The sequence below is a fragment of the Protopterus annectens genome, chromosome 2.part0, assembly GCF_019279795.1.
Source record: "Protopterus annectens isolate FY-2018-M chromosome 2.part0, PAN1.0, whole genome shotgun sequence".
In the NCBI taxonomy this organism is placed as follows: domain Eukaryota; kingdom Metazoa; phylum Chordata; order Ceratodontiformes; family Protopteridae; genus Protopterus; species Protopterus annectens.
The window spans coordinates 1,172,030,984-1,172,051,541 of record NC_056728.1 but is presented as its reverse complement, the minus strand read 5'-3'; the positions used below and the strand labels follow the sequence as shown (position 1 = coordinate 1,172,051,541).

General features: G+C 37.5%; 1 protein-coding gene across 3 annotated transcripts in view; it reads left to right on the top strand.

The window, feature by feature from the left end:
* The window catches only part of LOC122793406 (alcohol dehydrogenase class-3-like), a 765,188-nt gene that overhangs the window by 700,984 nt on the left and 43,646 nt on the right, over window positions 1-20,558 (top strand). Inside the window, exon 7 of one of the 3 annotated variants that reach the window (XM_044061386.1) lies at window positions 8,961-9,096. The exons of the other annotated variants lie outside the window; for them this stretch is intronic. Within the exon in view, the coding sequence (XP_043917321.1) occupies window positions 8,961-9,096 (136 nt within the window). The remainder of the gene's footprint in view (window positions 1-8,960; window positions 9,097-20,558) is intronic. 3 annotated transcript variants of the gene reach the window in all.

Here is a 20,558-nt window from a genome sequence, read left to right as displayed (position 1 = left end):
AGCCCTTTCATATTTGCAATGGTGATGGACAGGTTGACAATTGAGATCAGACAGGAGTCCCCGTGGACTATGATGTTTGCAGATGACATTGTGATCTGTAGTGAGAGTAGGTAACAGGTGGAGGAGACCCTGGAGAGATGGAGATATGCTCTATAGAGAAGAGGAATGAAGGTCAGCAGGACTAAGACAGAATATATATGTGTGTGAATGAGAGGGAGGATAGAGGAATGGTGAGGATGCAAGGAGTGGAGGTGGCAAAGGTGGATGAGTTTAAATACTTGGGGTCAATAGTTCAGAGTAACGGTGAGTGTGGAAGATAGGTGAAGAAGAGAGTACAGGCAGGATGGAGTGGGTGGAGAAAAGTAACAGGAGTGATTTGTGACAGACGAGTACTTGTAAGAGTGAAAGGGAAGGTCTACAAGAGGGTACAGCTACGTTATATGGGTTGGAGACAGTGGCATTGACAAAAAGGCAGGAGTTTGAGCTGGATGTGGCAGAGTTATAGATGTTAAGATTTGCACTGGGTGTGACGAAGGTGGACAGGATTAGGAATAAGTATATTAGAGGGTCAGCCCAGGTTGGAAGGTTTGGAGACAAAGCCAGAGAGGCAAGATTACATTGGTTTGGACATGTGCTGAGGAGGGATGCTGAGTATATTGGAAAAAAGATGCTAAAGATGAAGCTACCAGGTAACAGGAAAAGAGGAAGGCCTAAGATAAGGTTTATGGATGTGGTGAGAGAGGACATGCAGGTGGTTGGTGTGACAGAGCAAGATGCAGAGGACAGGAAGAAATGGAAACAGGTGATCCACTATGGCGACCCCTAATGGGAACAGCTGAAAGAAGATGATGATGATCTTAACAGTAGAGACTTAGTTTTGATATACAACAGTGAAAGTATTTATAAATTCTGTAAATAAAGGTGTAACCTAATTTTTTTCTATTCTTTGTAGTGATCTTCCTGGCTATTGTTAATAAGCTCCAGAGTAGTGGGATTTAAAACATTTATGTAAATCTGGGAAATGGAGTAATTTACCACAATCTTTCATTACAAAAGGAGATGCCAGCTTACATGTCTGGTTATGAAAGCAGCCAGTATGAAAAATAGAACAAGCACCCTCTCCCCTGCAAATGTTGATTACACTTGGTCTCCAGCATGCAAGCAGCTTTAATTTAATTAAATGTAATTTAATTTAATTTAATTAATGGACTGTGCAGTGGTGCAGCGGTAGTGTTGTCACCTCACAGCAAGAGGTTCTCCAGTTTGATTCTTACCTGGGGTGCCTTTTGTGTGGAGTATCTATGTCCTCCCTGTGTTTGTGTGGGTTTCCTTGGGTGTTCTGGGTTCCTCCCATGTTCAAAGACATGCATCTGAAGCATTTATCCCCTGGTCTCTGATGAAAATTGGCTTTGTTCCAAGTCGGACTTTCCCAGTTAACAAATGTTAAATAAATAAAAATTATTCTATTTTATTTCCTTCAGACTTCAATAGTCAAAGTTTCCTTTCCCGTAGAACCATCTGTCATGTAAACAATTGGAAAAGCTCCTATGGACCTCTTCTACTCAGTGCTGGAACTTCCTACTGCATGTGGGCATACTTCCCATCACTTGTTATCATCCAATTAGTTGTTGCAGAATTTTATCAATGGACAGGTACCTGAACAGCTTAAAATAGCTTTGTGGCTCTGTACATGTCTTTGCCCAACCCAACAGAAAGATTTTGTGGCAACTTAAACCAGAGACACTTTGCCATGCAAGCTTTGACTGCTAGCATAAATATTGCTTGTTTCTTGTGTATTTCCTGACAAGTCCCAATCCACAATGATTCTAGTCTTGTCATTTATTAATTTCTTAACAAGATGCCATAGACATACAAGGACCCGCTTCCAAAGGGCAAAAGATTCAAAATGCAGAATTATAGGTCTTTGGGGGGAGGTCTCTTTTTGGAATTCCATGGTGTGAGGGTGCTTGTTCTAATCTGATTTCCGGCTTCTGGATGTCAGTCCATTTTGTGAGGATACTTCTGATAAACTGAAGACAGAGTTAACTCCTTAGTGGGTCCAGAATTTTTTTTCTAGATTCTTGTGGTGAACAATGAATTAATCGATTACTAACTGGTGTTTTGTATAGTCCAGTCTTCACTCTTATGCCATAACTCTTGTCTTGAGTTCAGTCTTCTCATAAATTAAAATAAATTAAAACATACATTTAACAGTTCTAATTTTAACCTGCCCATGTTATTAAAAGCCTCATTAGGAACAGTCTTTCCACCTCTAAAACATTATCTATATGAGCCCAGCTTCAGGTTTTTATTCCTCTTCCTTTATGATTTATGAGTCTGTCATCATGCAAGTCACTTTTGTTTTTAGCACCATCCAGAGGACCGCCTAATGCACCCTTAGATACCTTATCACTATACATCTGAACCTGGAAACATCATAAATCTGGACAAAGGCCCGTGCAAAGTAGACATAACTGGGCAAAAATTGCAAAACTGATTAACATAGAATTTGCATACATAATAATGTAACCTCGCAAACTCCAATGGGATTGTGGGATACCAACATGAAGATTGAAGTCACACACACCAGCATTCACCAGTGTCAAGCATCAGCATCAAATATTGTGAAGTATCAAGATCTGGGATCTGAGTATACAGTCAGTCAAATAGCATAAATACCAGATAAACTTCCCTTATGCATTTGTTCACAGAATGATAGAGACGTAAAGAATGCATCACACTGGACAGTGATCTATACATAAAGCACGGAGTGAATGTTAAATGTGCAAAATTCCTGCAAAGCCACATTCTCATAAATAATGAGATATTGGTCACAGTACAGAAACCACAATCCATGCATTTACCAAATGTAAATGCTTTAATAGTAATAACCAGGTACATTACATACCTAAACAAAAAAAATAATACAAAACATAGCAGCACACTGAACTTTCTTAAAACAAAACATAACAACAACATGCTTAACTTTCAATGGTCACAAACAGAAAACGTACTTCCCAGTATGATTAATGTGATACCCAGCATATCTGCAAGTCAGTAGGATGCAATGATCATGGTTCACAACAAATATCTATTTAACTCAATTACTTACTTTTTGTTTTTTGTAAAGAATCAAGCCTGGACCTGATCTGGGACATTTTAAATGCAGAGTAAACTACAATTACTGCACGTGTTGCAGAAAGAACAGCATGCCCTGCCAGGCATTATGGAATGAACAGAAGAATAACTAACCTGCACCCCTGTTGATTAGTTGAGTCTGGTTCAGGATTCCTTCCAACATTTTAGTAAGCGTGAAGTTTCAAAATACTAAATAATAATAAATAGTGGCAGGCATTTGACTTCATATATCTCCAAAAATATATAATATTGCAAAACCTGTTATTCTAGCAACTATGTGAGATTATGGGAGCAATATTTAAAATCTGTCCCTATTTTTGGGCCTTTGTGCCACCTTTATTTTTGGCTTTGTCTAGATTTTTTGCTCTGAGAGATTTAGAGGTATGTTATGGGTGAGTGTGTGACAGTAATCATATATCCCATTGACTTTAGGATTATCAGACGTGCTACAGGGTTGATGCCTTCAGACATTTTGTCCAGCGATATATACTACTCCTGACTAGATGCATACTGACCGAACTAGTAGCCAGTCACATATTTGTTCATTAGCTGCTATTCGCTGAGCTTCAGGGGTGGTATTTGGATTGATTTAATCCCCCACACACCAAATTTTGGGCTTGCGACAGGTATAATTATGCTGACCCTAACACATACACACTGCTATATATTACTTCCTTATTCCAAACATATATTGCAACTTTTAATAAATGTAAAAAAAACTGAAGCAGTTGCTAAAAAGCTTCTGGGCATACCTCTCAACTATCCAGATTTTTGGAGATTTTCCAGATTTCTGCTTCGTATTTTGCTCTGTTCCTCATAAAATTTGTGTGGTTTTCTGACAAGTCACCATAGACATCATATTGGAAAACACATGCTAACATAACTCCTGTTTGCCATGTCTCATGCTTCTTTTATGCAGTGAGGAATACTTGGCTGTTTATTAAAAAAATGCAGACTCCCAGTCTGTAGTACATATTTCTGTCACCTTTTGTAATGTTTAGCTTGTTATGATATGATTTGATTTTTTTCCCCTTAGAAGCACTTTATCACTGTTTCTGAATTTTTAAATATATAATGAATGTCTGTGGGTAGAGCGAGACCTGCGATAGCATCCCTAAGTTAACATACATGATAATATACTTTGGAATAGTGAGAAAAATGTGCGGTCAGACTCGGTAGTATGTTGTAAAGTAAATGACGAACCAGTGTGGAAAGCCGAGAGTTAATTTATGTCCTGTTGGTTTCTATGGTGACCTTAAATGTTTGTCTGTATTGTTTTTCCTTATTCTTCCTTAGATGAAACTTCGGAAAGTGGCTTTAAGAATGAATGATCTATGCACTTTAAAGTGTCTTGTTTCTCCAAACATTCATCCAGCTGCACCCACTTGAGCTGACAAAGACTGCAGTTATCAAATGCCTGCTAAAGATGTTGATTTTGATCTAAAATGATTCCTTGATTTTCAGGTAGACTTTCTGAAATTTGTCAAAGTGCTAACTAAAATTAATTCTGGTCTTGGTCTTTCTACGAACAGAGTGAGCTGAACTTTGCCTTCTACCCAAATGTGCAGTTCTGATGCATGTGAGGAGTGTTGGAATAAACAGGAGAAGGTATCTCTGGAATGAAGAAGAGGAGGGTGGTTCCCTTGAAGATCTTAATTTTGATGTGTTCAAAAATCCACTAGTAAACATTTTCATTGGGCCATAGTAGAATCATTTGAATATGAGGAAAACAAAGTCCCACTATGCTTTCTTAACCTCTGCAGGTCTCCTTTTCCTCCTTGCACAGGCAAACCCATGACTGAACACTTTGCACAGCGTATTGGCATGTTAAACATTTTTTTTTCTTTTGGCTTGGGGGGGGGTCTAACTTTTCACAAACCATGATGGATAGGTTTTAAAGGAGGTGCAGGGTAGCAGTAAGAGAAGGAGATGGTCATGGTGCATACTCTACAGCTGAGACTGCCTCCAGTCCATGTTTATAAAAGGGTGCTGGTGTGAAGTCATTACATAATGTGCTGTGTATGTAGTAGCTTTTACCATGGTTTAATGCTGTTTGTGTTCTAGTTCTTGCTTCCCAATTATGTCCAATTGTTATGATGTCTACAACTGAAGAGAGAGGTCCTGGAGCACGTTTTCTTTATGTTATGTGCCAGATTTGGAACTATTGGCATTTGATGTGCTCCTTTAAGGCAATGAGTTATATTTCCATCACAGAATGAGAGCCTTGCAGGTTTGGAGATACAAGAAATCATTACAATTCTAAATAAAAATTTAAAAAAAAATTGGGAATTGAAGGGGCCACTCGTAAATTCATGGCACTCCATTATCTTGCCTTCAAAACTGGTAAATACAGAGGAATTCTGTACAATTGAGAGCTATGCTTATCACTGCTGTTACCTGATATTTTCAGTAACTGTTTGAAATATGTGGACTCAGATGACAAGTCTTGTAATGTGGAATCTGACTGACTAAAAACCTCTTAAATGTACTAAGACTGAAATTGACATTTCACAGAATATTCTCTTTCCTCTGTAGTATGGTGACCTTTGAGTTAGTCTTTAGCAAAAAAAAAAAAAAAAAACAGTTGAAGGAAAAAAGCAGTGCTTGAGATTCACTTTTCTGTATTTTTATTTTCAATCTTGCTTTTTTTTTCTTTGTGTCAGGACTTAGTGTTGTGAGTCCCAACATTACAATAGAGAGTCATTTTTTTCATCTTCTGTACTGGAGCTCCTTTTCTTCTGTTCCCAGTGTCTCTCTTCTGTCCTACCACCACCATTTTTTTTCCAGTCGTCTCCTGTTTGTAAATAAATTAAGTGCCTCTTTGTTGTGGAAAGACCATTTCCATGTCCCTCTTTTCCAGCTAATTATTAATCAGTGTAGATGACACCCATTGCTGCTCCCTCCTGAGTAATTAACTGTATTACTCTCTTCTGGTGCAAATCTCCATTTTTTTGTACATTATTTTGAACCTTGCTATTATGAGTGCCTCCCCTTTTGCCACCCATCATAGCATCTCTGTATTTTCCCTGGACTAGTACCACTTACAATTTATCTGAGCTGAGTAGGATCACATGACTTACATCCCACTTACTGAGCCCAATCCGGTTGCAGCTCAGTCCCATTCTGACTTTGTGGAATCATCTTAAGATGATTTTCCACAAAGTGGTCCCTCTCACTCCCTTCACACCCTATTATCTTAATGTTGTCTCTCTTTGACCTGTTCTGTAGATTAGCCTGCTTCCAGCTTAGGGAACTAATTATGTCATACAGCATCCTGATCCAAGGTTTGCTTCTATAGGAGACTGCTATCCCAATTATCCCATTTTCGATGTATTTCAATTTTTAGTTAGTCTATATCCAAGCAGATGCCATAACAACTTTCAGTTATGCTTACCAGTACCATTGGACTATCACTGAGGTGAGATAAGACTTTTTTTTTATTTGCACTGCCATGGTGTCAACAAAAGGTCTCAAAACACACTAACTATACTTTTGTTCACAGATTTCACTTTCTTTGTGAATAGACCCTACATTTAATGGTAATTATTTTAAAGTGTCTTGGTTGCCAGTTATGTAGATGGGTTATTACTCTATGGCCATATTTTTTTGGACTTAATAGCCCCTCAACCCTACTTTGTTGGTTTTACTTGACCACATCTGAAATGTAGCACTGTGGATTTGTAATAAAGAAGAGCAACAGACTACCATACCACTGACTGCAAATATTAGTAGAAAAAAAAACATAGTTAAGATGAAAAGCCAGGGGCACTTATCTATGATTATTAAAATATGAAATTCACCTGACACCTGTGACTGTTAAATGTAATTTCTAGTTATTATACTAATTGTGCTTTTTTTTTTCTTACATTTTAACAAAAGTAGAATTAAAACAGATTCTAAGCACAGATCACTAAATAAAACAAAATTACAGTTTAATGCATAAAGAAGAAATAAAGTGTTCTGGCATAAAATAACAAAATCCCATGAAATGTATTCTTCCTAGGACTCAAAACAGTTCAAGATCTGGAATTTAATAGTATACAGTGGATATAAAACATGTACACACCCCTGTTAAAATGCCATTTTTTGTGAAATAAAAAAATGAGACCACAATGAATCATTTCAAAATGTTTCCCACCTTTAATATGACATATAACCTGTACTATTCAATTGAAAAACAAATCTGTTAGGGAAAAAAAATATAAAAAAATAAAAACTAGAATAATCTGGTTGCATAAGTGTGCACACCCTTAAACTAATACTTTGTTGAAGCACCTTTTGACTTAATTACAGCATTCAGTCTTCTTGGGTAGGAGTCTGTCAGCATAGCACATCTTGACTTGACAATATTTGCCCACTCTTCCTTGCAAAAGCTCTCCAAATCTGTCAGATTGTGATGTCATCTCTTGTGCACAGCCCTCTTCAGGTCATCCCATAGATATTCTATTGGATTTAGGTCAGGGCTCTGGCTGGGCCATTCCAATACTTTAATTTTCTTCTACTGAAGCCATTCTTTTTTTGATTTGGATGTATTCTTAGGGTCATTGTCATGTCGAAGCGTGACATTTCTCTTCATCTTCAGCTTTCTAGCAGATGCCTGAAGGTTTTGGGCCAAAAGTGACTGGTATTTGGAACTGTTTATAATTTCCTCTACCTTGACTAAAGCCCCAGTTCCATCTAAAGGAAAGCAACCTCAAAGCATAATACTGCCACCACCATGCTTCACTGTGGGGATGGTGTTCTTTTGGTGATGCAAAGTGTTGTTTTTGCGCCAAATGTACCTTTTTGAATTGTGGCCAGAAAGCTCAGCCTTGGTCTCATCAGACCATAACACATTTTTCCCCATGCCTTTGGGAGACTTGATGTATTGTTTTTCAAATTTTGGCCAGGCCTGGATTTTTTTTTGTGTAAGAAAAGGCTTCACCTTGTAACCCTACCCCATAGACCAGACATATGGAGAATGCGGGAGATTGTTGTCACATTTAATACACAACCAGTACTTGCCAGAAATTCCTGCAGCTACTTCAGTGTTGATGTAGGTCTCTTGGCAGCCTCCCTGAACAGTTTTTGTCTTGCCTTTTCTTCAATTTTGGAGGGAACGGCCAGTTCTTTGCAAAGTCACTGTTGTCCGATATTGTTTCCACTTTTTGATGACTGTCTTCACTGTGTTCCATGGTATATACAATGCTGTGGAAATTTTTTGTACCCTTCTCCTGACTGATACCTTTCAACAATGAGATCCCTTTGATGCTTTGTAAGCTCCCTGTGAACCATGTATTTTTCTGTAGCAGGCAACTGAGTAAATGTCAAGAAAATCCTACTAGGACACCTGAACTTTATTTGGAGTTAATCAGAGTTTCTTTAATTAATGGCAGGTGTGGACCCAAGGAGATTGAATGTTGTAATTAAAGCAAAATGTGCTTCAACAAAGTATTAGTTTTAGGGTGTGCACGTTTATGCAACCAGCTTATTGTACGTTTTTTATTTTTTATATTTTTCCCCTAACAGATTTGTTTATTTTTCAATTGAATTGTACAGGTTATAGGTCACATTAAAGGTGGGAAAAGTTTTGAAATGATTTATTGTGGTCTCATTTTTTTATATCATTTTAACAGGGATGTGTACACTTTTTATATCCACTGTATTTCTTAGAAAAACTGTATAAAGTGTGTCTTGATGAAATTATGTGCTTTTTTTCAGTGTTATTTTAGTTATACATATGAATGAGCAATTCAAGAAACCAGCTTATTTAAAGTATTTTTATTAATCAGCCATGCAAGTAACCTCCTTAGTTATTATGGTTTGATTTTTTTTTATTTAAGTTGTCTGCTGTGCAAGCCTGCAGAGAGGGACGAGGAACTGCTGTAATTGTGGGTCTGACAGCTCCTGGACAAACAATTGCCCTGCCACCAACTGCTGTCGTACTTGGCTGTACTATAAAAGGGTCCCTTTTTGGAGGTAAGTTAATAGCATTAATTTAAAGTAATATATGGAAAGACAGATGTTCAAAATAAATTAGTAAGTAAATTTCTGTTTATATGAGCAGATCTGCAGGTACAGCATGTTTGAACTTGGGACCACTTGTTTCCATTAAAGGTTGAATGACACATTTCTTATCTGAAATAGTTAAGTGGAAGTAGCTAGGTCATCAGATGCTATATCTTGGGTTATATCAATACTGTATGGAATATCTCACAGTGATGCAATGAATTTGGGAATAATTAGATAGTTTTAAGAAATCCAGCCATGAATAGTAACCAGTGAGTTTAAATGTTGTCTGTATTGGTACTTTTATCAGTCCTGGTAAATAGCTGAAACAGACAAAGCTATGATTCCTTCTTTCATATAGATGGCACTTCAACTCATAACTATAACATTTTAATAAAAAACATTTTGTATTAGATGCTGCCTGCAGTGATATCTACGTGTTTGACCTGTATTCCACAATATGCTTGTGTCTGGTCTGACTGATCATGTGGTCTAAGTTCTGTTTTTAAAACACCTTGATCAAATGACTGAAGTGCTGTAAGTGCTGTATTTTCTAACATCATTATTTGTTTCTACAGTGATATGCAGTAGCCTGGGTGTTTCTGGGTGTATCTTACTCTGAGCAGCTGCTTCTAGTTTATTTCACACTGCACTGATTTACAGACTGGTCTGTGGTGTACAGAGTGATGGCAGATAAGGTCACTCTTTGTCTAAAGTTCGCTCTGATATTGCATAATCCTGGGTACTTATTTTTGTCTTTAATTGTCATTGTTATTTTCATACAGTATACATACATACATACATGCATACATACATACATAGAGTATACATACATACATACATACATATTTTCTTTTTAGCAATTATCATTCACTCCACCATTACATACATTTCTCAGTTCATTCCTTCCCTTAAACCTTACTCCTTCATCTGAACATTATTCTGCATATGCTGTTCTCATACATTGCATCAATGTTATATAATTTACTTCTTCCCTTTTCAAAAGATCCCACTTCCAGTTATTCTATCTCCTTTACAATATTCAGTAGTTCAATTACAGTCAGTTCAGTACAAATGTTGATGTCCATTTTCTAGTACGTGTGTTTTTGGCAGCCAGCAGAATTAAACTTAGCCTTACTATGTCTACACAATTCAGATCCTATATCCCTGCCCAAAAGAATAATTTCCTTGTTTACAATTATTTGCTCCCCCAACATTTCTGATAAAGTACTCCATAGGAAAGTTTTAAAAAACTTCCAGCTCATTCCATTCCCAGAAAAACTTTTCCACTTACCTCTTTCTATTCCATTACACCTTCAGTATTTGCTAGCTGTCAGTGAAAAATTCTCAGAAGTCTGTTTGGAGTATAAAAATACTTATTTAAATATGTCCAAGCAAAAATCTCAAACATTCTTGACATTGTTGCATGATTGGGAGTCATACAGATGCCCTCCACTTGTTCATTCACAAATTCCTTTTATAGTCCCTTATCTCAATGTTATCTAATCTCCATGACTGATTCTTATTGTTAGTTTCTCATCTCAGTCTTATCTAATCTACTGTGACTGATTCTTATAGTTACCATGCAATATTTTGTATGCCATAATAATTATTTTCTAACTTGCTCTGATTGATCTATATAGTTATCAAGCAATATTTTATATGTCATACTAATTAGCTCTTTTTTTGACAGCAGCTTCTGTTCTAGGCTCATCTAAAAGCTCTTCATAGCTGGTCTTTCACTTAACGCTCACCTATTCCTTTCTTTTTACCTGTACTTTGTCTGTACCTTGCCATCCAAACCTCTGCTTGGCCTCATTGCACACTATTGCCCTTTTCTCTCCACTTATTTGCTCACAATACCTTGGTTCCTTTGGTAAATTTCTTCAGTAAATTCCAGTCTCCTCTTGGCTATTTTCTATGCCTCTTCTTGCAGTCATCCCTATTGGTAAAATCTCATTTTGCCATTGCCACATAGAAAACTTATCAGAACCAATAATATCATGAAAAAGGTACACACTTGTCTGACATTTAAATATTAATGTTTAAGGAGCCGAGACTTAAGAACTGGCTTCAAAGACACATGTTCATTCAGCCCTGGAAATACATTTCCTTTTAAAATAAGTATCCATTTCATTTCCTTCTTTTCAGTGATATTCTTAAAGTCCCTACCCCTCAAATTTTCAGACACTAATTCTAATGCAGGAAACGTAAAACTGTATTTGCTTCCATTCTCTATAACATGTTAAGCTAATGTACTCATACTCTTCTTTACGTATGTCCCCCATGTGTTCCAGAATCCTTTCTTTAAACATTCTAATTGTTTTCTGATGTAGAAAGCTGCACACATCCTGATTTTAGCATAATATATTAAATTCTTGGTCTTACAATCTGCATAAAAATCAAAACTAATTTCTTGCTTAGTTTGTGAGTGTACCAGAGAGGTACATCTCCAAATACATTGAGAAGAATACATAGTCTACACCGAAATGCCCCACATCTATCTGATTTATCAAAAGGAATCTGTTCAATATTCTTATAACATAACTGTCACTTCAACAACAAATTATTTCTAAATGAAAGCAGGTTTTTCCATCTAAAACTCTCCTAAGATCTGAGTTAATCAGTAAAAGTGGACAATATTTCTTAGCAGCCTGACAGGTAATGTTAATATTGCTTGGATAAGTAAGGAGCAGCCTATTCTTATTAAAACTTTTACTAGCCTGTTTAGGTACCACAGCTACTTCTTCAGCTGAATCTGAGAAATACATTCTCCCCACTGTATCTCGAACAGACCATGTCTCTGCTAGACTTTTGTCAACATCACTTACACTATACCACTTTTCTAAGAAATCCTTCTTCATGTTACTTAAAGTAACTTGCAACTCCACATTGTCATTGTGGATTTGCATGGCACATAAAAACTGTCCCTTTCAAACAATCTTAGTCACATGACTAGGGTGCATACCAGTTTTATGTAGTAAAGTATTCGTTCTACATGGTTTTATATAAATCCCCGTGTTAAGTATTTTACCGTCATCAATTATATTTAACACATCAAAAAATTCTATAGATTTATCAGAAGCATTATGACTAAACTTCAGAAACATTGTGGTACCATGAAGGTAATTTAGAAAACCAGTCAAGTCATCTAAACTGCCAGTCCATAAAAAAAACATGTCATTCACAAATTCATGTAAAAAGTGAAATACTGTGTATAAGGGTTATTGTTAAAACATGAACTTGGTCCCAGTGGGGTAAGACTTAAAACATCCTTCCTTACACTCTCAGTTGAGCACTTTTCTCTGAAGAGACTGTGACCAGGGATGCACGCCCTCCATTGCTGCATACTGTGGCATTTCATACTGTACTAAGACAGCAGACATATATCCTCTGAATCCAATAGTTTGTCCCAATAACTGAATGAGAACTGTCCTGTTAAGAACATAAAACAAAGATGATTTGAGAACTTCACTGTACAGGGATATAAAAATATGCATACATTTTCCCCAGTTAAATAGAATCTGACAGCAGCCAATGAATGCATGAGCCACCCAGTCACAGGGCATGGTAGAAGGATAATTAAAAATCCCCAAGGAAAGTCTCTCATAGGCTGACTTGTATATTAAGGGTGTACCACTTATATCTGATGTTGGGGCCTCTCTCAGTGGATTTGCAATTAGGGAAAAATTCCAGGTGGTATAAACCACTAATAAAGCTGAAAATAAATTCAGAGGGTTGAGCCCTGAAGCACTAAATTATTAAAGGAGGCCTGATTACTGGAGTCAACAGTGGTGACATTTTTGAAGCAATCAGTGGAAGCATTCAAGTCCTGGTAGATTGAATTTTGACAACAGCACTTCCTAATGGCCACTTTGTCTCTTAAAGGCAAAAAAAAAAAAAACTAATCGGAGAGCAATTCAGTTGGAGAAGACTTGTTTTACAACTGCCCACCGTTCTTTCTTTAGAACAGAGGCAACAGAAGGTATTACATCTTGTGGCAATCATGCAGTCATTTCAGCTATGACCTGAGATGGGAATCTGCACGATCAAGGTTTAAGGATTCATTCTCTCCTGTACCCCAACAACAAAACAAAGAAATGATCTGATTTAAGACAATTTTGAGACTACTATAAGAAATGAAGAAATGTTGGTTAATCTTAAAAAATATCTGATCCTTGAAAAGAAATACAAAAATGTGGTTTTCTACAGATAAGAGTTCAAAGCTCTAATTTATGCAAGCTGAGGTGAAGGACATGAGAAAAAAAATTCCAAAGAATGAATGTCAGGGCCACTAAACAATGGACTTGAACAGTGGAAAGGCAGTCCTACCAATCATTATCTTCCAGTCCAAAGAAGGTGGGATACATTTCAAAGGGTGATGAAGATGTAGAAGTCATTTCAGCAAAAAAGCTAAACTCACTGAACACACAGTCCCTTTTCAGACCCAGGAACAATGCCTGATACTCAGTAGACAAACAGGATCTGTAGGAATCATACCCTGGACTACTTCATGATCTAGGTCTAACAGCACCTAGTCTTAAATGTTTGCATTCATACCTCCCAATCGCACCAAATTACTCACGTTTTACTGAGTTTTGGGGTTCAAATAATGGGGTGCCACGATTCCCGAGTGGCACCCCTTCATTTCCGATTTTTTCTTTGTTTTTTTAATTTTCTCGCTGATGGAGCTGACGTCCTCACGTGCACAGTGACGTCAGCTCCATCAGGGCTACCAGCCTGTAGAAATTGAGCTCCTAGAACTCGAATGCGAACGGGAACCAGAAATGCTTCATCCTGGAGTTAACATTGCGAAACGGAAAGGATTTAAACAAATGTGAGTGTGAACCACAAATGCTTCCTGCACGTTGTGTGTGTGAGAACGGAATGGATTTAATGACTGACAAGTAACTTAGTCAGCATTGCGAGAACAGATTTTACTGACAAGTAAGGAGTGTGTGTACAGAATTGTTTTAATCCTGGTCAGCTGCTTCCTGCTGTAATTAATGTTGTGTGTGAGAACGGAATGGATGGATTTAATCCTGGTCAGCATGGTGTGTGCACTTGTGTGTGTTTAGTTGTGGTGTACTTTAGGTGCATATTAAAGTGCACAGAAAATGTAACTAATGAGAAATCCACTGGGCAGGTGGTCTGCCACCTTCCAATTTCTTTGCAAGACTAAAGGATTTAACAGGGTTAGAAACAGTGGACGAGAAAAGGCACAAAGTGTGGTGGTTGTCATAGATGGGTACGGATTGGTAGTGCAAACTGTACTGAATATTGAAGTGTGTGTAGCATGCCAATTTTCTCTTTCCTGGTATCATGCTTGACAGTATACCTCCCAAATGTCTTTGATTTTGCAGAATGCCGCAGATTTTGCCTGAAATATTTTGTCTGCTCCTAATAAAATTGTGTTTTTCCTGCCAAATTGTTGAAGAATGGGTTGCAGTCACTAAATAATGACAGACTTTGCATCCTTCATAAAATGCAAAATAGTTATTCAAGCAACTTTCTAAGTATATAAAAGCAATATTTAACATCTGTCTCTGATTTTTGTGTGTATGTAAAATGTCCCAGGTAAATATACCTGGTGGCTAGAGGAGGAACCCAGGCTCAAACCTTGAACTTTTGGTTCAAGTGACAAGAGGCTAAAGTCCCTACCCACCACCCCTTGTGAAACTCTAGATTTCTGCCTCATATTTGTTCTGTTCCTTATAAAATCTGTGGTTTTATGGCTTTTTGTGGCAAGTCAGTGAAGTATTGAATTTATGACAGACACTTGAATTTCAGACTTCACATTCTTCAGAAAATAAATGGTAACACAAAACCTTTATTCTAGCAATTTTCTAAGTTAATAAGGTCAGTATTTGAAATTTGTCCCTATTTTTAGGGCTGTAATGTTGTCTTTTCCCAGTTAGGGGTCGCCACAGAAGATCACCTGTCCACTTATGATTGGCAGTGAATTTTTATAGTGCCATCTCAACACCCAGCCTTCAGAAAAGGCACACCCATTCACAGATGCACGCACCTACCTGCATGTTTTTCAAGTTCCCACGACCACGGGGAGAACATGCAAACTCGACACAGAAGGCGCTCCAGACAGAAATCGAACCAGAGAGCCTCTTACTGTGAGGAAACATGCTAACTGCTGCACCACCACAGCCATTATATTTTCATGGCTGTAATGTATTCGCCTATTATTGGCTTTGTCCAGGTTGTTTTGTGCTAACAGGTTGAGAGCTATGGTAAGATGTGAGAACTGAATTCAATAAATGATAGCCGTTTAAGTTCAGGAAACTGCTGATTTGGCATAGTGGTATGTTGCTCTGACTGTAGTGCATAGTGTCCTGGGTTTAAGACTTGGCAGTGAAACGGATAGTGGTAACACATCATTTTATTCTAGCAACTTTCCAAAATTATATAAGCAAGGTTTAAAATGTGTCCAAAGGGTTTTGGGCTTTTGTCCCCCCCCCCAAAAAAATAAAATTTGGATTTCTTGTGCTGCAAAGTTGAGATACAGTTGTGTGTTGAATGGATTTTACAAATCGGTGAGAGCTTCATGGGAAGAGAAGTTTAATGTGGCTTATGCTGTCTGCTTGCATTGTTAATAGCATAACAGGTTAAATGCTTGCTTTTGATGCAGACGACTGTGGGTTCTACGCCCACATTCTGTAGATGCATTGCTGATACAGTGCTATGTTATACTTTTAAAGGGGCTGGGTGTAACAAGTCAAGGGTGTAGCTACAGATAAAACAGAAGTGAGCAAATGTCAAGTACAAGGGCATTTGTGTCTCAGTGGAAAGAGCAAAAAATATTAACTCAAATCTAGGAACAGAAAATCAGAATGATTATATTTTGTGCTGCATTATAAGGAAGAAAATGTGTGTGGAAGTAGACCTTTATGATGGAAATGTTCTGAATTGGGCAAGTTTTCATTGGTTCATTTTGTTTCATTGCCTACTGGAAAATTGTTCAAGCAATAAATTTAAAATGTGCTCTAAGTCTAACAAGTGTGCTGTATTATACAAGGAATATAATTTAATAAGGTCAGGAAGGTGTATCAAAGAACCCATGTATGTTTCTTGTTTTATGTGCAAGGGGCCTATGATTTGAAAACAGCCCAAATGTAATCTTTATCCACCACTGACCAGATGCATTTTCTTTGGATGTGTTATGGTTTTCAATGCTGTTTCAATGAATGTGAGTTTCAAGAGAAGAAAAGTTTTAATGCTATGCTATGTTTATTTTCATTGTGAGACAGTATTGCTTTGTTTAGCAGATATCTATTAGTGTTTGTGCATTGTTCTATAAAATGTAACAAATAAAATCCAAATAATTAATGTAGAACTAAAGCAGTATGCACATTAGTGTTTATGGTAAATGGGATGAAATAGCCAGGTAATTAATGGGACACTGGAATAGCTGTAGGGGGACTGTAGTGCCATATTTTGGTTGTCTGTTCTTCAGTTTGTGTTTGAAAGTTGGTATCCCATAATTCCATTGGAATGGGTGGGGTTACATATTATGTATGCTACTTTTATGTTAATCAGTGTACGGATTTGTACCTATTTTTTATGGGCCTTGTCCAGATTTTTGATGTTTTCAGGTTGAGAGGTATGTTTGCATTGCTTAAATCTATGGTAGTTAGATCAAGGTTGGGATGGACAGAATTAAATAGCATGTGCAGCGTGACCAAGGATTAACTGAGACCTCTGTCATACAGGTGCCAGAAATAAATCAGAAGCACCTGCTTGGTGCCTGACTCAGTGAGATAGCATAGGATTACTTGCCATCAACATGAAGAACCTCTATCATTTGACAGACTGAATCTGCCAGTTATAAGGCTTTTAAGTTGCTTTCATGGTCTCCAACACCTCTATCAGGAGATCCATTATTTCTAAAATTTTTAGTAAGGGCAAAGAGCACCACAGAGTTTCCTTCACCAGTACTAGATTGGTTGTACTGCCTTAGACCTGAAAACATGAAACCACAACCCTTGTTGTCCATGAAGAGGTAGCAGTAATGAGATTTAGTCTTCTCAAAAGTTTGCATTGATGTGTGTAATCAACATGAATTCTAGAAAGGCTTGAATAGCTCTCCCCAGTCATGGGTAGGAAGAATGCATATGCTATGAGCTTCTCTGCCCTGCTGCATCAAAATGAAGAAGAGGTCTGAATTTCCTCAGTGACAAAGAGTTTGATCTCCATGGTGCCCACTTCCAGAGAATCCTGATCAGAGAAGGTATTTACAGCTTCAGCCTGAGGAGAGGGACATCTAGACATTCTGCCTTCACATTCACGTTCCTAGGATGTAAAGAACTGTAAAAGTGATGCCCCAACTATGGCCCTTTGCCTGACATACATTGCCTCTCAGTAAAAGGGATATGTTTTCATTCTACTTTGGATGCTCCGGTACCAAATGATGGACTATTTATCAGACTGGATCTGAAAAGGCTCTTTATTCTGCTTATCCTGCAATGCCTTCACAGCCAGGAGAACCACACATCTTAAACTGCTAAGAAGCTGATGTGGAGAAATGTAACATGTTTCACAGTACAGGTTCTTCTTCAGAAAGAGAAGGCCAACCCTGAGATTGTCAAGAATAATTAAGTACCTCAGACTCCAGTGAAAGGGGTCTGATACCAGAAGGTCCATAAATGTGATATGACTTTCATGGACACTGATATTTTATGACCCACTGCAGAGCCTGTGTCCTCATGTGTGTGAAAGTCATCAAGATGATCGTGTCTGCCATCAGAATCAGATGATGCAGGAGAGTTGAAGCCTGGATTCTTCAGTTAGACAAACTAAAAGTTGACATCCCTGGCCATCTTCGGGCATAAAAATGACTGACAATGGACAGTGTCAAGAAGCATGTGCTGAGGGGGATTCTAAGATGATGTCTTCCACACTAGTTTATAGAAACCTCCAAGAGGCTGCACTCATAGATCTACATTGTCTAGAAATACTACAATGAGAGCATTGATGAAGCCACCAAAAAACAATCATCCAGTAAAGGGACCACTGACGTCCCATTGACCACAGAATTTCCGATCCCATGCTTGCACATTACTAAATACAATCTCAGCCAGGAAGACACCATGTTATTGTATTTTGTGCTGAAATTATTGTCTAACTAGAACAAATTGCAAGAGGCTGCTGTGAGCTACCCTGGCACTGATATGCAAATGGAGACTATTATGTCCATTTATATCATACATGTACCTTTTAGCAGCATTGACATACACTCTTAACAAGTGTTGCTGTGTTATACAAGGTATATAATTTAAAAGTAATCAGGATGGTTAATCAAAGAACACATGGATTTATGCACTACTCTAAAAATGTTTGCAGTGGGCCAATGGTTTGAAACCAGCCCAAAGGTACACTTAATCCATTGCTGGTCAAATACATTTTTTGTGAATGCGAGTTTCAATGCAGTTTCAATGAAGGTGAGTTTCAAGGGCATAAAGGTTTACTGTTGCTCATACTAAGTCTGTGTTCATTGTGACACTGTATTGTTTTGTTTAGCAAATGGCTATCAGTGTCTGTGCTATAAAATATGACATTTTTAAATTAAGTCTACATATCTGCAATCACTGTAGAAGTAAAGAAGATTGTAGCATGCACACTGATGGGTTTGAACAGGGTTTATGGTAAATGGAGAGTGCTAGCCAAGTATTGGTGCACTGGAATGACTCTAGGGGCCCATTTGACCATGATCTAGCTCTGCCCTCTAAAATGAAGACAATGAAGCTTAAAACATCTTGCATGGTACTTATTTAGAAGATATGTTTTCAAGACAGCTCAGGTCAGACATGAAGTGTCTTTGCAAATTTGTTTTTGATTTTTAGAGCTAAAGTATCTTACCTTGTTAATTCCTCATGACATGTTGCATGGCTTTCCCTGTGAATATGAAGAGGTACAACATGATTTGCAGGGATTCAGTATCTGTGTGTAAGTTGAAACCAATGTGCTTGCCCAGTTGCTTTAAATAATCTAATTTTCTTGGTTACACTGTACAGAATGAAAAAAATATCCCAGCTTTCTCCTTCTAGTGTATTGAATGAACTCCAACTTCCTTGTTTCCCTTGTATAAAATTACCTCTAGTATTTTTCCTTGCATTGTTTAGAATGAGGAAACTGACACTTTCTTGCATGTATTATACCGGCTTTATTGTTTATGTCTTCTAAAATGAAACTATATGTTATAGGGTGAACTGTCCTTTGGATAAGATTTTAAACAGAGGCCCCATTCTACATGGACTGGGGGTAGCTCTGGTAGATATAAAAGATCCCATGGAACTAACAAAAAAAGATGGGAGGAAGTTCCCTAGTGCCCTGGCCAAATTTCCCCAGTTTAGTATGAATACCACCACAGGTTTTCCCTGAAAAGAAGCCATTGGTCTAGTGGTACTAACCTTATCAATACAGTGAAAATAAATAAATACAAAATGAACAGATATCTTTCTTGTCTGCACTGTATGGAATAAAGGCCAACTTTCTTACGTCTGCTGCTCAGAACAAACTCAAACTTTCTTGTTTTCATTGTGTAGAACGCACTCTTAACATTCTTGCTTGCATTGTATAGACATTTCAGCTTTCTTGCATCCATTGTACAGAGAGAACTCAACTTTTGTTGCTTGTACTGTGCAGAACAAACTCCAGCTTTCTTACTTCCATTGTGTAGAATGACCTTTATTTTTTTCTTTGCTTGTAACAAACTCCAAGTTTCTTACTTGCATTGTATAGAGCAGATTTCAACCTTCATTCCTGCTTTGCACAGAAAGAACATACTCGAGCTTTCTTGCATCCACTCTATGGAATGAACAACTTGAATATAATGAAGGCCAAGTTTGTTGTTTACATTGTAGTGAAAAAGCAAACTCCAAGTAGTTTGTGTGCATTGTATAGAATACACTTTTAACTTTTTTCCCTGCTTTGTATAGAACAAATTCCAATTTTTTTGTTTGCTTTGTATAGAATGAAATGGAACTTTTGGTTACATAGACAAAATAAGCGCACTCCATCTTTCTTAAATTTCCTTGTTGAATGTAAACGAACTACAGTTTTGTCTCCTACTCTAGAGAATGAACTCCAACTTTCTGGCTTGCATTGTGTAGACCATACAAACTCTTGCTTACATTTCACAAGCCTGTTAAAGGCAGAATGAGCTCAAAGTTATGGCATACAATACAATTGTAAGATTCAAGTTATGGACACCATTTTCTGGTACCATTTGCTTTAAAATTCCAGAACTCCTTTACTCATTACAAATTATTCCCATACATATCTTTGCAGCATGTACTTCTGTTAACAGATCTGCTATGTTTGAACCATAGAGGACAGGCAGTGGAAAGATTATGTCATCTTGTAGTAGAATATCCATTCTTAGAGATAGTGATTTTGCATGTCCGCATTTTCAGTCATCA